General features: G+C 36.0%; 1 protein-coding gene across 1 annotated transcript in view; it reads left to right on the forward strand.

Annotated features, from left to right (window-relative positions):
* LOC110460972 (voltage-dependent calcium channel subunit alpha-2/delta-4-like) overlaps window positions 1-20956 on the forward strand; it is a 145620-nt gene that overhangs the window by 117774 nt on the left and 6890 nt on the right. Inside the window, exons 3-6 of the mRNA XM_021514224.1 lie at window positions 14372-14479; window positions 15892-15951; window positions 17506-17631; window positions 19997-20059. Coding sequence (XP_021369899.1) covers window positions 14372-14479; window positions 15892-15951; window positions 17506-17631; window positions 19997-20059 — 357 coding nt within the window. The remainder of the gene's footprint in view (window positions 1-14371; window positions 14480-15891; window positions 15952-17505; window positions 17632-19996; window positions 20060-20956) is intronic.

Here is a 20956-nt window from a genome sequence, read left to right on the forward strand (position 1 = left end):
GATCCACTTTCAACCTTATGTCCTTATTCAACAATCAAGGTCAGAGGCGTCATATATTTAAATCTTTTAATAGGTTCTTATGAAATCTTAAGATTACAAGTGTTAGATTAATAACGAGTGAGCGATGCAGGCCCATTGGGCCTCTTGTATTCTATAATCTAGGTGATCCTATAATTCAAGTGATCCTATAATCTGTGTGATCCTTCTCAATAGACAGTGAAATCAAACTCTCTTAGAAAATAAGTAACCTTATTTGGTAGACAGTAAGTAAGGAACATTATTAGTTCAGAAAATAGGTAACCTTATTTTGTAGACAGTTATTAAGTAAGGAACATTAATTCTTCTAGAAATCAAATTGATTTTATTATAAGGTTGATTGAAAGTATTAAAAATAAACAGCTTCCCAATAACTCAAAATGAAAAATTTTGAACTATATATATATACAAGAGATAACTCCCCTGGACAATTCCAGGAGATCATGCGTGAATAATATTGGACAATTCCAGGAGATTATGTGTGAATAATATTGGACAATTCCAGGAGATCATGCGTGAATAGTATTGGACAATTCCAGAAGTTCATGCGTGAATAATATTGGACAATTCCAGGAGATCATGCGTGAATAATATCAACAGAAAGCAAGGAAAGGCCTTTGACAAGCTCTATCTTGATCTATCAAAAAGTTAGCAATTTCTTTAAAAAAAATATTTTTGAAGTTTGTCTAATAACCTAACAATTGGCAAAAAAGGATGAAAAAGGGCTATTTTTTCATTATCGTGAGAGGGTGTGTTGAGTTTGGACAAATGTATATCACACTTTTCAGCCCATTACACATTGTCATACTTACTCTAACCCTTCCTGGTACAATACTAACCACATGGCCCGTAGGAGCCATTGGTCTCTCTATCGATTTGAGGGTTTTATGTAATGAGATGACTTAATGCCAACACACCAGCCTAGCAGCACACCAATGGCAGCAGTGGGATTGTCTCTGCCTCAACAGTTACAGGAAACCGGGATTATCTCCATCCGAACAGTCAAGACAACTGTGAAAAATACATAAATCAGAAGTCAATTTTTCACGAAAAAATGCACCGCTTGCAACAGAGGAAGCTGTAAATTATGAGTGTGTCACGTGTCGTGCACGATGGACATCAATAGAACTACCAGTTACCATATCAGGTTGTGTTGGTGCGAGTGTTTTGTGTTGTTTTACTGGCAGTGTGTGATACCACCTGTACTAAATATTCCAGGGGAAGCAGAGACGTCACTTATGATGAATAACAGGCATCATTATATATTTACACCTTATCATTTATTGAATATTGTAGACACAGACAGAAAACACTAGGAATGGGCTGGAATCCGGGCATAATTTGAGGCAAAAAATATGAATGAGATTTGGTGAAACATATTTAAAGTGTTATTTCATCAAAAGTTTTTGAAGTCATTCTGAAAAATCCAGGTGAAAACCACATAAATAAACAATTCTGAAAATTTCATTCATGCTCAAAATGGATAAAGTTCTAATTAGCCAGCAATTCTGAATACACTCATGCTACCAGGGTGGGCCCGCAAGTCTGGTCCTGCCCTGTAGACTTACTCCCTCACAATATTGAGATCCCCATCCTTTAAACACATTCATATATATATATATTAATAGTCATGAAAGGCAAAAACAGTCATCCTATCAAGATTTGCTCTTGGGTTTGGCCCCACCCCTGGAGATAAATACATCCATGAGTCAAAACCGTGATTTCGTTTAACTCATTCACCCCTGAAATATCATAACGAACTATTCCAGCCTTTCAATTAGAAGAGTTCAAATGTGTCTTCAGAGGTGAATGAATTAATGGCCTTACTAAATTTTTCTTGTCAGTTATCTCACAGTGAAGGAGTACGGGATACTGATCCTTGTTTAACTCAATATTGCATCAAAATAGCAAAACTGTAGCAGGATTATTTTTTCATCAAAGTGGTAATTTGCCCACAATTATTTTGAAGGTGTCACTGATATGATTTCCAACTGAAATGCCATTTATTTACCTCAATGGTATCACAGTTTCTGGTGGTACCGGGGTTCCCATCAGAAGGCATTTGTGTATTTTCATCAAAGTCACGCAGTAACATCCGTAAGTGGAGTGGATTAGGAGTCCTAACAATGGACACATGACAGTAATGCTGCGAACATTGTGTTCTGACGGGCATAGTCAGCTTTATCTGTCAACTTTATACACAATCTTCTCAATCTCTCAATTGTTTTTCCAATCAGCTACTGAATTTAACATCAGTCATCAATTAAATTTATCTAAATTCTTCATAAAGAATTGTGAAAATTAATTTGAATAAGAATAATGAGGATGAAAATTAAATTTGGAGGATATCTTGCAGATTAAAGAGGAAGAGAAAAAGTTAACAATACGGTGTGTAAGGTTGAATCCTCTTCAGGAAGACGGATCCTATATGTATGTGATAATTAGAAGTGTCACTTTCATTCCTTCTGAAAATGTTGTTAGGCAGTGTTTGAATTTTTTCTAAAGATATCTTACTTCTGTAGTAATAACAATTATCTCAAAACAGTTTCTGGAAAAAAGAAAGTCAAAGTTTCAGTTCATCTGTCTATTTATTTTTTTATCATCTGAAGTTTTAAAAAAAATCAACAAATTCAACATTGCGCAAAATGAAACAAATTGAGAAGGGACATGATTTGACTGAGCAAAATTAACATATTCTGAATGCTTTTCCTAATTATATCAAAAGATTCTGATGACGGTTGGCCTAGCCATGCGAAAAATGTAAACCAAATAAAACCTATACCTTTACAGAATCCTTGGTGTTGACGCTCCGTCACTTACCTATTTGTATTCAAAAGAAGGAATGGAGATCTTCAGTCCTTTCTGTTAGACCTCCCATACTAAGGATAGCATTAACAGTTGGACATGTATTGATTGCATAATTGTAAAAATATTAATCTTTACATTCTACGGAAGTTTCAATCAGTATAAGCAACATTTCATTTTCTTCGTAATTTTGCATTCAAACTTTCGAAGTTAAATAGCTAGCCAGTTTTCGGGAAGTCTGCATCTATTATATATATATGATAAAGAGTTTGCCATTAAAATGTCAGATACAATAGTTATGGTGAATATGTATGGTTTTGTTGATAGCTGGACTGATTAGACACACAGACATGACACGCCATGTATGTAAAGGTCCCACGTTTAAGAGTAATCTCACCAGGGATAGATCAGTTAGATTTATGAGGATGGTTCGATGTGGTTATGGATAAAAAAAAGCCAGACTTTGCGTGAGGCCCCGATGCAAATTAAGCCTCTATTTATAGGAAATCTCCCTTAGGAAATAGTCGAATATATTTTTTGGTGAGAAAATGCAATCTATTTATTGGAACATTGCACATTCCCAGTACAAAGAGCCAGGCGTCATTAGCATGAGGTGTTGCAGTATCTCGCTAACGATGGTTCTTCTCTGGACGGCCGCTAATCACTCAAACTTTCTCCATAAGTCACACTTTTTGTTGCCTCATGGTATGACGCAATTTGCAATTCTTCTGGGTATATCACAGCGTGGGGCTAAATTAACTTTGCTACATGAATACCGCTTACAGAGAATCGCCTGAGGTAATTAGGCCTCACTTTAGCCAGACTGAACACATGAATATCTAAACAATTCTCAATAAGTGAAAATTATTTTGCGATTAAAAGCACATCAGAAGTGTCAGATAATAGACTTATTAACATGTTCTATTCCTCAGCTTCCAGAAAGTAGGTTGACATGGTTTACTGACAACAAGGGACATTTGAACCTCATTACCGCAGTCGTTAAAGGGACATCACGTGAAGAGCCATGTGTTTTTAATGAATGTATGTGTTGTATGAATTTCCACTTATGTTACCTCGCTATCCCCATATTCATAGTCTGTTCCAAATGTCCAGTTTGACCACTTGAATTGTTTGGGAAAGTCCTGTTAAAAATAGGACCAATAACGTCACGTAATGGTTTTGAAAAGAGGCAGTAAACACAGGTGATCTGACCGAAATGCAAAGTTTCCAAAGAGGCCCCAATGAGGGACCGTCAGCAGGCAGCTGCAACTTCTTACCACACTATGAAACCAAGGAATACGATTTCAAGACCGTGTTGAAACTTGTTGAAATCCCTTAGCAGTAATTACTCATCATCAGAAGTTAATTGCACACATGCCAATATTCAAAATTTAAAAGAAGAAATATTTGTTGGCATCTCTTCATTATTTATAGACACCAGGAAATATCTATTACCGAATGTGACCAGTACAATTAAATGGGTAACACTGGGCTAAATACCTCAACCCTGAGACAAACCTTTCTATAAACAGGGATATTCATAAGATGAATATCCTTTTTCAAATGTTTTCATAAAGTGTATATATGCATTGACAAGTATCAAAAAAGAGAAATGTTGGTGATTTTTTTTTATTACAACTCGTGTCTTTGGCCACATTTTTCTAGACCCTGCATTATATATATTCATGTGTTACTCTCTTTCCCACTTTCACTGTCTTCATACGTTAACACTTAGTAAGTCATATCAGTAATCAAACAGAATGAACATTCCTGGTAAAACCACAACATCCATTACTCAAAATCATGAAACGGAGCCCCTGTAATCTGACCGATAAGACATGGAATCCGTTTCAAACGAAATGTCCTTGGAATCATTATCACCTACTGAAAGGACCACTTTAATTAAAAATTTCCGAGTATATATGCTTCTGAAAAATAACGTAATATTTCAGTCGATGGAAACATAACCTAACAATCAAGTCCGTTCAGCGCCTCATCACTTCAAAATACATGTAATCTATCAATGCCCGAAAAACTGCTTTAATTTTAAACAAGCAGAAGTTTATGCAATTATTAACAATTTTTCAACATATACACACTCGTATGAAATAAATAATAAAGTGAAAAGTTTGTGTTCAAACCACTTTATGTGCGTGTGGTTTGCAATGATACGAGGGACTATATTATTTCTTCTGGAAAATTCGGCTGTTCTAGGATTTGAACCTACTGACGTCAATGATATGATCAGCAGGAAATTCACACATATTTTTGCTAGTTACTATACAAAACAAACTATATAAATGTAAATATAGGCATTGAACTGTTACCAGATGCAGTATACAGTCGATATGTAACGGGCGACATTCTATTTATCTCTCACCCAAATTGCATTAATATCGACTGTATACTGCATCTGGTAACAGTTCAATGCTTAAATGTTTTCAATACTTTACAGAGATTAAAGCATACTATTGAATGGAACCTTTTTTTAGGTTGAGACAGGTTTTTTTAAATCTGTTATTTTTGTCCGAAACAGAAGCCGTAGTTATCGGCAGCAAACGTCATTTTTACAACGTAAACAAATGATTTTGTTTCCCATTTTCAACGCTTATTCCAAATCTATTTGAATCGAAAATTAACTATTTATAGAAAAAAGGTTGTTGCATGATGATACATTCTTAGTCTACATCATGTAAAAACATGAACTGTTGAAACATTATGACTTAAAAAAGTGTTTTTGTTATGCGATCCTTATTACAAGTAGGTTCTCCTTCCTAAGTTATTCATCCTGAACCGTCATTTTGATATATTTGAATCTTGCATGTAAATTTAAAAAAAAAATGTTTATTTCAGCAATATAATGAAATATTCATACCATTTTACTGAACCCGGAATATTATAAATTATGTTAATCTAATAGCGCACTTATCTGACATTTGACCCCGAGTACCGACAGAGGAGAGAACAGAATACTACATCACAACGTTAACAGTTATCCCTTGGAGGGCCCCATAGCAAAATCAAACTAACCAGTCATTTATCCTTTCCTTACGCATAAACTACTGTATATAGAAACGCAAAGTAAACTCGCTCCGATACATGCCCATTAACATAACCAGATAAGTTCATCTGTGTTCCAATTTAGACAAAGATACTAGCAAGGTTAATATTTTTGGATATTATTCATAACATAAACAGCATTTCTGTTGATTCCATTTCAGCTTTATGCCGGCTATCTGGAAGAATACATTCTATTCTACACCGTACTAACTGCTTCGGCAGTTATTTTCTCCTGTGAATACTTCCCACCTGCAATAATGATTCCGTAACGTAATCCTTGCACTATCTTTTGACCATTTGGCAACTTTTCACTTCATAGCTGATGCAGTAACGGTTTTCTTCCCACGGCCAGGCATTTTGATTACAATGAAATGGCATGCTCTGGGCATGCGTTAGTAGGGAAATCCTTGGATATAAAACGTTGGTCAGACTGGTAGCAATCACGATAATTATCTTAAAATTATTCATTTTTATGAATAGATTTCAGAAAAATCTGATCGTTACTTTCCAAAAGGAGACTCACTTGATATGTTTAAGTAGTATTTGAAAAATAAAGACAAAAAATATATATACTACAGAGTGATGTCCCTTTAAGTCACTGGTACGCTGCAGAGGACGAGTGATCAAACCAATCTCTATTGTTTGTCTTTCTGTTCACGTTGCATTTTCATTCTGTTTTCATTCCAATCTGTTTGTCAACTGAAACACTGATTCCCCTGTAACACCTATCAACCCCTATATAACACCTCTTCACCCACATAACACCTATCAACCCCCATGTCTTACCTTTCCATCCCCAAATAATACCTTTTCACCCCTATATTACAGCTATGGCCATAAAGTACCTATATCCACCCTATAAAATGCCTATCTATCCCAATAAAATGCCTTAAACACCTCCATACCTTGATTAATACCTATCTACCCTCATAAAATACCTATCTACCACCCCGACCCCCCTCCACCTCTTTTCCTCTGCCCATCAAATATTACCTTTGTATCCCCATAAAATATTTATCTGATCCCCGCACCCCCCGACCCCACCCCAACCCCCACCCCAACCCTCTATAAAATACACTTATACCTATTCTTTCCTGTCAACATGAAATACCTTTATCTAGCTTCACCTTAGCTACTGAGGCAATAAATTTCCCGTCCTATCCCGTAAAATATTAATCTATCTAGTCTACCGTCTATCTACGTTCTTTTTATATGGTCATATAATCTATGAACGAAATGAAAACGGATATCAGCACTTTCAAATCTCGACTGTAAAACTAAAAGTTCATTACTTAGAATGTCACATGATGTAACATGATCACGGTTTATAAATTACTTTCAAAACAATATGACAGTAGCTTCTAATGAAAGAATGTTTTTCTCTCTGAACAAAGATATCATTTTAAGAAGATCTTGAGTTAGAGATTTTAAAGATGGCAATGATTGTATGTTTCATAACAGAACTAATTACTAAAACTATGAAATCCTTTGTTTTAAATTGTCATGGGACTAAATGTTTGTTAAAATCTATAAATTGATTTTATCACTATCTAAATTGGGACTTGTCTTTAAAATGAGCATGTTAACCTCCCATTGTAATTATCCACTCCATATATCACTTATTTAATGTGCTAAAAGTAGGTGATATCATGAATTGTGAATCTCCCTTTTTCCCAATAACATCTCTGGATCTATAAGGAATTTTGTATAACATATCCACCTTAATACTGTCAATCATTTTGATTGAGGGAAATACAGGGTTTTAACCCTTTCACCACTGTGGACCACAATGGACTCATCCAGATAAATGTATGGTAGAGTCTACTAAAGTTACCTAGGGGTGAAAGGGTTAAATTATTTCAATGGCTTGATTTCCCATCTTGAAAAAAACATTGTTAGCTCACATGGCACGAAGCTGTGGTGCCACGTCCGTCGTTTGTCCGGCGTCCGGCTTCAAGATTTTACCTTAAACGACTTCTTCTTAATAACCGAAAGGCCTAGGGTGATGATATTTGGCCAGAAGCAAACTGGGATGAAGGGCTACCAAGTTTGATCAAATGAATGACCTTCATCCATTTTCAAGGTCACAGTGGTCAATTGTCTTAGAAAATCTTTAAACAACTTCTTCTGAATAACTAAGAGTCCTAGGATAATGATTTTTGGCCAGTAACATGCTAGGATAAAGGGCTACCAAGTTTGTTCAAATGAATGACCTTTATCCATTTTCAAGGTCACAGTGGTCAATTGTCTTAGAAAATCTTTAAACAACTTCTTCTGAATAACTAAGAGACCTAGGATAATGATTTTTTGGCAGTAACATGCTAGGATAAGAGCTACCAAGTTGTTCAAATGAATGACCTTTATTTATATTCAAGGTCACAAGGGTCAAATATGTTTAAAACCTTTAAACAACTTCTTCTGAATTACCAAGAAGCCTAGGATAATGATATTTGGCCAGTAACATGCTGGGAAAATGGGCTACCAAGTTTGTTCAGATGAATGACCTTGAAATATATTCAAGGTCACAGTGGTCAAATATGTTTGAAACCTTTAAACAACTTCTTCTGAATAAACAAGAAGCCTAGGATAATGCTTTTTGGTCAGTAATTTGCTGGGATCAAGGACTACCAAGTTTGTTCAAATGACCGACCTTTACCTAAATTCAAGGTCACAGGGGTGAAATATGTTTAAAGCCTTTAAACAACTTTTTCTGAATAACACAAAGGCCAAGGGTTATGATATTTGGCAAGTAACATGCCTGGATGAAGGGCTACCAAGTTTGTTTAAATGAATGACCTTGACAAATAGTCAAGATCACAATGGTGAAATATGTTTAAAACCTACAAACAACTTCTTAATAACTAAGAGGCCTAGGGTTATGATATTTGGCCAGTAGCATGTTGGGATGAAGGGCTACCCAGTTTGTTCAAATAAATAACCTTCACTCATATTCAAGGTTACAGGGGTCAAATATGTTAAAAACTTTAAACAACTTCTTTTGAATAACCCAAATGCCCATGGTGATGAAATTTGGCCAATAGCATGCTGAGATGAAGGGCTACCAAATTTGTTCAAATGAATTACCTTTACCTATATTCAAGGTCACAGGGGTCAAATATGTTAAAAGCTTTATACAACTTCTAAATAACCAAAATGCCCAGGGTGATGATATTTGACCAGTATCCTGTTGGGGTGAAGGGCTACCAAGTTTGTTTAAATGAACGACCTTCACTTATATCCAAGTTAACAGGGGTCAATTGTTTATAAAAAACACCTTTAAACAACTTCTTCTTCAACCAAAAGTTACAGGATGATGATAGTGGCCTGTAACATGATGGGATGAAGGACTTCCAAGTTTGTTTAAATGAATGACCTTGAATTATATTCAAAGTCGCAGGGGTCAAATATATTAAAATCTTAAAACAACTTCTTCTGCATAACCATAAGGCCTAGAATGTTGATATCTGTCAGTAGCATGCTAGGATTAAGAACTACCAAGTTTATTCAAGTGAATGACCTTGATTATATTCAAGGTCACAGGGGTCAAATTTGTTTAAAATCTTTAAATGACTTCTTCTGAATAACGATGAGGCCCAGAATGCTGATATTTAGCCAGTAGCATGCTTCGATGAAGGGCTATCAAGCTTTTAAGCTCACCTGGCACGGAGTGCCAAGTGAGCTTATGCCGTGGCGTGGCGTCCGTCGTTTGAAGGCGTCAATATTTTACTTTTAAACGACTTCTTCTTAATAACCGAAAAGCCTAGTTAGATGATATTAGGCCAGAAGCAAACTGGGATGAAGGGCTACAAAGTTTGTTAAAATTAATGACCTTCAACCATTATCAAAGTCACAGGGGTAAAATATGTTATAAACTTTAAACATCTTCTTTTCCATAACCAAACTGCCCAGGGAGATGATATTTGGCCAGTAGCATCCTTGGGTAAAGGGCTACCAAGTTTGTTCAAATGAATGACCTTCAATTACATTCAAGGTCACAGGGGTCAATTGTCTTAAAAAACCTTTAAACAACTTCTTCTGAATAACCAAAATGCCCAGGGTGATGATATTTTGCCAATAGCATGCTGAGATGAAGGGCTACAAAGTCTGTTCAAATGAATGACCTTCACCCATATTCAAGGTCACAGGGGTCAAATATGTTAAAAACTTTAAACAACTTGTTTTCAATAACAAAAATGTCCAGGGTGATGATATTTCGGCCAGTAGCATGCTGAGATGAAGGGCTACAAAGTTTGTTCAAATGAATGACCTTCGCCCATATTCCAGATTACAGGGGTCAAATGTTTTAAAATCTTCAAACAACTTCTCAATAACCAAAAGGCCCTGGGTACTGAAATTAGGCCTGTAGCATGCTGGGATGAAGGACCACCAAGTTTGTTCAAATGAATGACCTTGATCCACTTTCAACCTGATGTCCTTGTTCGACATTCAAGGTAACAGGCATCATATGTTTAAATCTTTTAATAGGTTCTTATGAATCAAACACTGATATTCTGCTTGTAGCTGTATTTTAGTCCACTTTTAAGATTACAAGTGTGAGATTAATACCAGGTGAGCGATGCAGGCCCATTGGGCCTCTTGTTATTATTGATAGATACAACAAGTCTTTCATTTGCATCCATATCATAGCCGAGGTCAATTTGTAGACTATGATAGCCAATTGTTATTAGTGATAAATCTTTTATTTGCATAGTTCATGACAATGTTTTACAAAGAGTCGGTGAACAGGTCACCAGAAGTCAAAGGTCAAATTCAGCATCAACATAATGGTCACTATCCCATAGCGTTAATTTTCACATCTCATAACAATGTAGATTATACTCAAGGTCAGCATAAAGGCCACCAAAGGTTATAAAGGTCAAATAAATTGATTATCAGTATTGGTGAATATAGTGATGCATCACTGTCTATAATATCAAAGAATGTAGCGTTGTCATCGGTCCACATGCCTGGGTAATCCCTGGATATTCCACTTAGCTGACACTTGGGACCATCTGATAGAACTAATAATTTATTCACATGATATGTTGCTAGTTATATACTAGATGATATTTAGCGGTGTCCCATACCATACACATTTCACAAGTATGGCAGAATACTGTTACATTTCACAAGTATGGCAGAATACTGTTATTGTTCATGAGTGCTTTGCATTCAAAGCACATGTGAAAATATTGGATGTATTCTACTGTATATAAATGAAACATATACAGTGTTGAATGAGAAAACTGTTTAATATTCGATTATAATGTTTTCAAAGAAAGACAGCAAAATGGGCACATACAATTGAATGAGATGTCCGGTCGAGGTTATCTCCCTTACCTACGTGTCCGGTCAAGATTATCTCCCTTACCTACATGTCCGGTCGAGGTTATCTCCCTTACCTACGTGTCCGGTCGAGGTTATCACCCTTACCTACGTGTACGGTCAAGGTTATCTCCCTTACCCCCTATGTATACCCTCGTTGAACTTCATTAACCTGAAAAGTGACATGTCTCGCATATTTGTTTCTATCAGATTAGATGATGCTGGCATATGAATCAATCAAAAATGCACTATCCCCACATGGATATATGACCGCAAACACATGCGGAAGACCGATCTCCAGGGAATGTATCAGACACGTTGATTCTACTTTGGTCAGACCCATCGTCACACCGAAATCAATAGGATTTGACTAGACAATTTAGTTGTAAACGCAGATAAAGGGCTTCATGATGATGTTGTGAAACCCACCAATGTGTTTGTGATTGATGTTATATACAGCCCTCAACTTTAACGACATCCCATCACATAGATATAGAAGTGTAAAGTTGTGAAGCCTGTATCAAGCTTTTCATCACAAGCAAACACAAGTTTGAAGCCTGTCTTTGATTTTAAGTATAATGATATCATGTAAGACGGCATGTCTGATTCAATAATGCTCTGTCAATCACTCTTGTTTACCTGTTCTAGTAGTGGTGTAGCCATGTCGATATTAACTCATTCACCCCTGAAATTTCATAATGAACTATTCCAAACTATGAATTGTAAGAGTTCAAATGTGTCTTCAGGGGTGAATGAGTTAATGCTCACACCCCATGGCATTAAGGATCCCTGTACCACTGGCTGCCAAAAATCTGTAATTATTTATTGGAAACTGTTTTTTCTGACAAGACTTAAGGTCATATGAGTGTATTGATAAACAGAAGTAGGAAGTACATCCCTAGTTGAAAATCCAATGTAGGGAGACAGTATCACATTTTCCGCAAATTCTAATGTTTAATATTAGACTGATGAATGTTGTATGTTTATTATTGACAGAACAGTGTTTTCTCTCAATATTATAGTATGTCAAAGCAATGCAGGAATTAATTCATGTTTTTTTTTATATTGATGAGCCGCATGTATCCATTTTTCAGTACTTCAGGAAACTGGCTACCTATTTCACTACTGTGAAGTTTTTTAAGAAAGATAACTCTTACCTGCAATTACTATGTGCATATGGTAAATGTCAATTTTTAATCGTTTATAGATAATATATTTGACATAATTTCAGCATTTATTAATTTGATATACATTAATGCAATACTAATCCATGGCAGTGTCATTTATGCCATGGAGCAGCGTCCGTCGCCCGTTGTCCGTCTTTTCCTTTAAAACGCTACTTGTCCTGAACGGCCCAGTAGATTTGGACTAAATTTGGTCTGGAGCATCTTTAGGCCAAGGGGTCTCAATTTTGTATAAATGATGGGTCTGGCCCCCCTGGGGGCTGAGGGGCGGGGCCCAATAGGGGAAATATAGCAAATTCTTTAAAATCCTTCTTCTTCTGTAGGTATGAAAGGATTTGTTCCATATTTGGTCTGAAGAATCCTTGGGTGAAGGGGAACCAATTTTATATAAATCGTGGGTGTGGTACCCCAGGGGCCTGAGGGGCGGGGCCCAATAGGGGAAACATAGGTAAAACATTTATAATCCTTCTTCTACCATAGGGATTAAGAGATATTATCCTAATTTAGTCTGGAGCATCAATGGGCCAAGGGGACTCAATTTTGTATAAGCATGCAGTGGGTGTGGTCTCCCAAGGGGCAGAAGGGTGGGGCCCATTAGGAGAAATAGAGGTAAAACCTTTAAAATCCTTCTTCGACCATCAGGATTATGGGATTTTATCCTTATTTAGTCTGGAGCATCCTTGGGTCAAAGGGATTCAATTTTGTATAATTGGTGGGTATGACCCCCCTAAGTTGCATATAGGGGTGGGGCTCTGTTTGAAGTTTGTTCTCGCTATATCTCAAGTACTGGATGGATCTTTCTGAAATTTCATATGTACTTACAGCACCTACATTGTACTTCATACCAATTATTTTAAACATATTCAGGTGAGTGATACAGGCCCTCTGGGCCTCTTGTTATTGTTATTGACAGAAATGGCGACAAAATCCTATTACCTTAAGCTTTGATAAATCATTTCTGAAAAGAAAACCATACCTTGTGGGACTCTTATGAGAAATAATAAAGATGAAATAAACAAATATAATCAACAACAGTGTTCTGAATGTGAAAAAAACACTGCGGGGCTAGACCTGGATTCAAACCCAAACCTTCAAACTGCTAAACTATCTCTCTAACTGATCAAGTTTCCTGGTCCACGAAAGTGTCCTCACCAAAGTGTTCTACAGTTGTATCTAAACAGAAGTTAAAGGGAGGTTTATTTACTACACATAGGAAAATCTAGTGCAGTGGGACAGAGGTCTGAAGCCACGTCTTTGTTGGTTGATTGTGATTTGGTATTTCCAGGATAGAACATGAATATTTGTTGTCATAAAAATATCTGGAATTTTTCATGTTATTAATTACTTAAACAAGAATGAACCCATTAAAATGTATTTTAAGGTATAGCAAATTAAGGGGACTGACGTCAATTTCACCACGTACCTGACATTATAAAATATTATATAAAGGAATGGTGTAGGCATCCATAATGCTAATGTCGAGTGGAGCTCAATAGATCTGGAAGCTTGCAATTGGGAGCTATGTGTTCTGTTACCCTAATCTAGGATTTTAGCTGACAAGTCTTGTTGTTTTTTGGTCTTATTGAATTTGGCATTGATTCATTAAGGCCAACAGGCCTCTTGTTTCGCTGTTAATTAATTTGAGATAACAAAACACACAGAGAGGAGAAAAGGTGTAACCAATGACAAATACTAAATATCAATTATCAGGCACAACACTGTTTGAGCGGCATAAATCACAATGAAGTTGGGACAATTTAAAGATTCCTTACATTGTTACAATCACACACAGAGACTGCTTTACCTCATCCTAGCCTTTGGAACCAATTGTCAGAGTCACATGTGCGTTTTAATAGTAGAATTACTTGAGTTATACCTTGTGGTGAAGTGACACTGAATGAAACTGTTTATTGCATCTATAATACCCTTAATCATGCATGTCTTTCTTTTTTATTTTGCAGAATTACCAAATGCATACGAGTAAGCATCAATGGCTGCCTGAGGTGGTTATCAAGAAAACAGCTCTCAGCATCAAGAGATTGTTACAAAGCAAGGTCAAGGCTGTCAGGGTAAGGAATGACGGAAATTAAATCTGTTACTGAGGGGATCTCAAAAAAACTTTTATTTCAAAAAACTGTATTTGTACAAACTTTTGTTGGGTTTTTAATTTTATTTATTTTGAGGGTAATCTTCATCCACAAATTCTTAGGTCCACACAGTAATTACAAGTTTGAAATAAAGCTATTCTCCAACTGAGTGGGTATTCATAAACCACAAATTCATGTACCCACGCTTTTTGAGCCCCATGAAAATATCTGATTTCAAAGTAAGTCATATCTCAAAAATACATTGCTACACCTTGAAGGAGTTAGAACATCATTTTTCTTATATTTCAAAGTCATTTACATAGTTCACCAGAATTTATGTTAACCTTGTAGGGAACTTCGAGGTTACTAAAATGGTAACATCACTTTGGATCATCATCTGATAAATTAGTGACCTAAACTTAGACAAACTCACATGGACACTTGCAAAGGTCAATTAAATGGCAGGTTTGTTTTAGGCAGAGCCTTTTTAAGGTCATTCTAAGTTGCACTACTAGGACACTCCATTAAGGTCAGTCTGGCTGTTTGAATTGGTCAATGAATGAGGCACATTTAACCATTGGTGATCTTATCAACAAGTATGATAAAACAACAAAATTTTGACATATGTCTTGGTGTATAAATAGAAAGAGTTAATACGATAGTGTGAAACAACAATAGTAAACTTTCATTTTTTATTACAAAAGTAGAAAAAAGGATTACCTAGTTTAAATGAAACTGTTAGGGTGGTTGGTGCATTGGATAACGCACTAGCCTTTCACCAAGGTGGCCGGGGTTAGATTCCCCTATTGGATGTGAAAAAATATAAAGTCACCTGCCCAACCATGGGGGTTTTCTCAAGGTTTCCTCCCACATTAAGTCACACACACCCAACAGTCGCTAACATCTGGGCGAGTTATGAATAATCCGTTGGTGTTCTATTGGTTGCGTGTTTTGGATGTGCACGGGTGAATATTACTTTGATTTCTTTGTTCAGTTTCTTTTTCAGCATCCTCATCATTGTTAAGTTGTTCTTTTTAAAGTTTAGCTTTGTTTTTTCAAAAAATGCAAGTACTACACCAACTACATGTGGATCATAGCTAGATGCCTTATCTGTAGTGTATCTCAATTCCTGCCTTGGATGCTGGATATGATCTAAGCATTATTTTCTAAATATCTTAATTATAAAAATAGAATTGAGCTTTCCTTTCTTTTTGTTTGAAGATATTAAATAAACGTGAGTAAATTTCTGTACTTTGGTCTGATTCTCAAACCAATTGCTGTTGATGGTCAAAGTGGGGACACGTGAGACATAAAACTAAGCAACAACGCATGCCTCCCCTATTACCGTCAATTTATTGTTATCCTTTGAATAAAATATCCATCTTTTTATGCAGAATCTGGTAGCAGTCGCTGAACGGGCCAGTGAGAACCACACCTTTGATGAACAGCTGGAGGTTTGTCCATTTCTCTCAGTTTTGTTACTATAGTTGCTATCCTGTTGACTCTTACATTTTCTCCATTCTACCCATAAATTACTAAAAAGACTCCCATTTCTTCATAGATTTAACTGCCTGTCAAAAGTAAAGTTTGGCTCGTTTGTAGATCATTTGACTGTTTTGTATGTTTATCTACAAGATTCATCCTTGCAATTTTCCTTTTACATTTTGACTAAGATATGAGAGTTATCTTCCCTTGAATTATATTGGACTATTTAGAGTATTTTTATATCCCCGCTTCGACGTAAATCTAGGATATCTAGTAATGTAGCTTAGTCTATTCATGTGTATATGTACATATATGTCCCTCTGTGCTGACTGGTTTCTGGAGCATATCTCAGCCACTGTTTAACCCTTTCACCCCTATGTAACTTCAGTAGACTCTACCATGCTTTGACCTGGATGAGTCCATTATGGTCTACAGGTGATGAAAGGGTTAACGAATAAGCATCAAACTTTGTATATATATATAGGTACATCATAGGAAGGATGTGTGTTGTATCTAAAACAAGGTCATTGTGACCTTGAGTTTACCTTCGGCTTTGACCTCATGGACTGGTTAGAAAGTGAGTTGTTCCAAAATACTTTTTTCTTCACGGTGACCTCAATTTCACTTTTGACCTTGACCCAAAGTACTGTTTCATGAATGGGCTTCGAACTTTGTAGATATGCAGTGAATGGGGATATCTGTGATGCCCATGCTTCGAGTCAAACTGAGTTTTGCTAGGGTGAGGAGGTATCTTAGTGTTAAGGTCATAGGAGTGTATTGCTAAACGGAAATAGGAAGTAAATCCCTAGTTGAAAATCCCATGTAGGGAGACAGTATCACAATTTCCGCATATTCTAATGTTTAATATTAAACTGATGAATATTGTATGCTTATATTATTGACAGGACAGTGTGTTCTTTCAATATTAAAGTATTGCAAAACAAACCAGGCATTGATTCAGTTGTTTTTAAATCAATGAGTCACATGTGTCCATTTTTCTGTACTTCAGGAAACCGGCTACCTATTTCACTACTGTGAAGTTTTTCAAGAACGATAACTCTTGCATGCAATTACTCTGTGTATATGGTTTTATTATAAAATGTCAATTTTTAATCGTTTATAGATGATTAATTTTACACAATTTCAGCATTTATGAAATTGATATACATTAATGCATATTATTATCATTTTTATTGACATTATTTTGCAAAAAAAAATGTGTTTCTCAAAATTCAATCCTTTTTACATTTTCCATTTAAAATCCTTAAAATTCTGACAACCTATATTTTTTTTGTGGTAGAAAATTTTCTTTACTTCAAAGCAATATAACTACAAAATTTGAATTAATTCTACTGAGAAATGGCGACACAATCCTATTACCTTAAGGCATAGTTTTCTACAGCTTGATTTGCCGACATAAGAATTACTGGAGTGCTCTCAATTTAATTTAACTGTACTATCAGGGAACAGATTGCCCTATAATAGTTACATTTCCTCACTCACTGACGTTATTATTGTCGCAGTTTGACTACCTCAATAACAAGAAGCTCCTCAGTGATGCAGATCTTTTGGTGATGGGCATCAATCGCACCAATCCTGAGGTTGTCCGGCCACCACTGCCAGCACATACCACCAAACCAACCAGCCAGGTAAACGACAATGTTTCCTCTTATTCTATTCATATTTTTGCACTGCAATTTCTCCACATATTTACATTGTGAAATCATGATAAATAAATATTGTGTTCTTTTCAAATATGCCGGCTATTTTTGATTGCTGAAATACTTGTCACAGAGTCTAAAACGCAAGTTTATGCAATGGCGTGATGTCAGTCTGTCAACATGAGTCAACATTTTTAGCTCACCTGGCCCAAAGGGCCATGTGAGCTTATGCCGTACTGCGGTGTCCGGCGTCCGGCCGTCAACTTTTTCTTTTGAACGACTTCTTCTGAAGAACTGTAGGACCTAGGGTCATGATATTTGGCCAGTAGGTACCTGGGATGGAGTGCTATAATTATATATATAAAGTGTCCTCATTAAAATTACCTTGACCTACATTAGAGGTCACAGCGGTCAAATATGTTAAAAATTTGAACTAGAGTCATGATACTTGGATATATTATGTAGACCAGCAGTGCAAATATTTTTCTCAGTTACAGTTATGAGGTCAAAGGTCAACTTTAAATGCTAGTCAGGGGTTCAAATGTCAACTTCGGTTAAAATCTTTAACAATCTTCTTAAGTTCCATTAGGCCCAGGGTCATGATATTTGGCCAGTAGGTACCTAGGATGTAGTGCTATAAAGTTTCCACATTAAAATGACCTTGACCTACTTTCAAGGTCACAGGAGCTAGATATGTTAAAAACTTCAAACAACAATATCCTAAGAACCATTTGGACTAGTGTCATGATACTTGGGTATGTTAAGCTGTGTGAATTGCTTCTTTATTACAGTAATAAGGTCAAAGGTCAACTTTAAGTGCAAGTCGGAGTCAAAGGTCAATATGAGTTAAAAGCTTTAACCTTAAAATTTCAAGTTTCAAACAACAATATCTTCAGAACCGTTTAAGAGATGTTAAAATGTCTTGTGTTCTAGTTACCAAATTTGGTCTTAAGTTACCTATATGTCAGTTTCATGTAACAAAAGAAGGTGAGCGATACAGGCCCTCTGGGCCTCTTGTTTAAACACCTTCTTCTGAAGAACTGCAAGGCCTGGAGTCATCATTTTTACCATGTAACTTAATTGTTGGGGTGCATGGCTCTTTATGTTTTTTCAAAAAACTTGCCTTATAAAACATTCTAACAATTAATCGTTTTAAGAACATTTGTCTTGTGTATAGCTTACTGAGATGAAAGAGTAATAAATTGTTCAACTAAATTATCTTGCCCCACTGTAAAAAGGATTGTTTAGTGAAGTAACTTTTTTTTTCAATAACCTGTCTGACCCAGCCATAGATTTTCCATGGAAACAGAATAAAGCACTTAAATATTTACAGTTTTCCATGGAATTCCATGGATTTTAACATTTCCATGGACAAAGTCCATAACTACAGTATGTATAAAGTCTGTGGACACTCATGTCCACACTTTCCATACAATTTCTTTTATCAATGTCTGTGTTAGCAGACAATTTCCACAGACATTTGGACTTTTTGCTCAGTAAAGATTGATTTTTTTTTATATATATTGAACATTTGTGCCGGGTAATGTTCTAGATCTATATTTGTCCTTTTCTAAAGAGAGGCAGTTACCCGAGTACCTTGATATCCATATCAAAGGTTAACTAACATCAAACATGTTTCTCACTTTTGCACCTTGCATATTTTCTTTAAAACTTTTCAGCACTAAAAACATATTTGCCAACATCATTAAATATCATGTGACAGATTAATAAAATCTTTCATCCCCTTGGGGATGAGATAGGGGGATCTCAACCCGAGGGGGGGATTCTTAATTTGCCAAACACGAGGCTTTGCTGTGTGTTTGGCAACTTAAGAATCTTTCCCCCGATGGTTGAGATCCCCCTCCTGAGGGTTGAGATCCCCCTATCTCATCCCCGAGGGGGTGAATGATATTTTTTCTCTTACCCTGTTGTTCCTGTCCAAGTGTAAGACAAAGCATATTGTTTGTAAACAGAAACACGTGGATAGCGTATTAATAGTATATGTATGCGTCAGACGGTTCACGCATCATATTTTAAACATTTTAAAATCAATCCCATCTTCTTTGATGTCAAATGTTAACACGACAAGATTAGCAGACGAACTTGTGTATGTGTGTGACCATATAAAAGTAGTTCTTCTTCCGGGTCACATCAGTGACGTCAGGTTTATTGTGGAGAACGTGCAAAGAACATGTGTAGCTTGTCTCGATCAACCCTAGGGTGAGACAAGGAAATCTCACACCAGTAAAAGTAAGGATAAATCTGTCCAGGGTAAGAGAAATACAGGCCTCTTTGATCTCTATGTTGTTATCTATATGTTGTCTTTATACACTTTTTATTAACTTTTATTCAGCCCACTGATTCAAATCAAGCTGACGATTCGGATACCAATTATACAAACGAGGAAAGTGCTGAGGTATCTTGATGTTAGACAGCTGTTCACATATAAGTTGTTTTATAGTGGTGAACTGTTGATGCGCAGTTGTTTGTATCCTAGTGTGCTCTATACTAATAGATTACATAAGACCTAGCATGATACCTGTGTTATACATCCTTTCTGTTTACAAATTATGAATATTAAAATACCATATATTTACCGTACTCTTCTGACTTTTAACATATTATGAATAAATAAAATTGATTAAATACACAACATTTGATATAGCGCTCTATCTAGCTAGAATAAGCCACTCTAAAGTGCTTTACAATACCTAGATTTACAATCTATACAATCAAAACCATTAACATATACATTAAATGATACATTAATCAATACAATTTTGAGGAATTTGCGGGAGTTGCCTTATCAGGCACTAACAATAGCTACTGGTCATATGCCACCTGGCTAATATCTCCCTATGTGTATGTGCTTGCATGTGTGCTGGAGATGTAATGTGTTTATATAAGGATTGGGAGGTAGGTATCAGTGTCCATTTACTGAAATCTTACTTTTTAGTACTCTATTGTTAGTCATATTCAGGACAGTTTTAATTTCCCTTATTTCAAAAATTTTTCAAAATTCACAAAATCTTGTATCTCATAGATTTTTTTTATTGTGGCTGGAACATTCAGATTTCATGTCTGTGATGCCAATAGGAATAGGTCTAAACATAGTTTTGAAAAAAGCTCAGCAGATGGAGAAAAAAAACCAAGCTCAAAGTAATTTCAACTTTCATTAAAACTCAAAACCCAGGTAAATACTTTTGGTATGAAATCTGGACAATAGGTGTGACTTACATTTTCATGGTAACAAAGCGCACCTGAGGTAAAGTTTTTCACTGTTACCTTCCCTACACCCCATATTAGAGTTGAA

Source organism: Mizuhopecten yessoensis, unplaced genomic scaffold, assembly GCF_002113885.1.
Source record: "Mizuhopecten yessoensis strain PY_sf001 unplaced genomic scaffold, ASM211388v2 scaffold10529, whole genome shotgun sequence".
NCBI classification, from domain to species: Eukaryota; Metazoa; Mollusca; class Bivalvia; order Pectinida; family Pectinidae; genus Mizuhopecten; species Mizuhopecten yessoensis.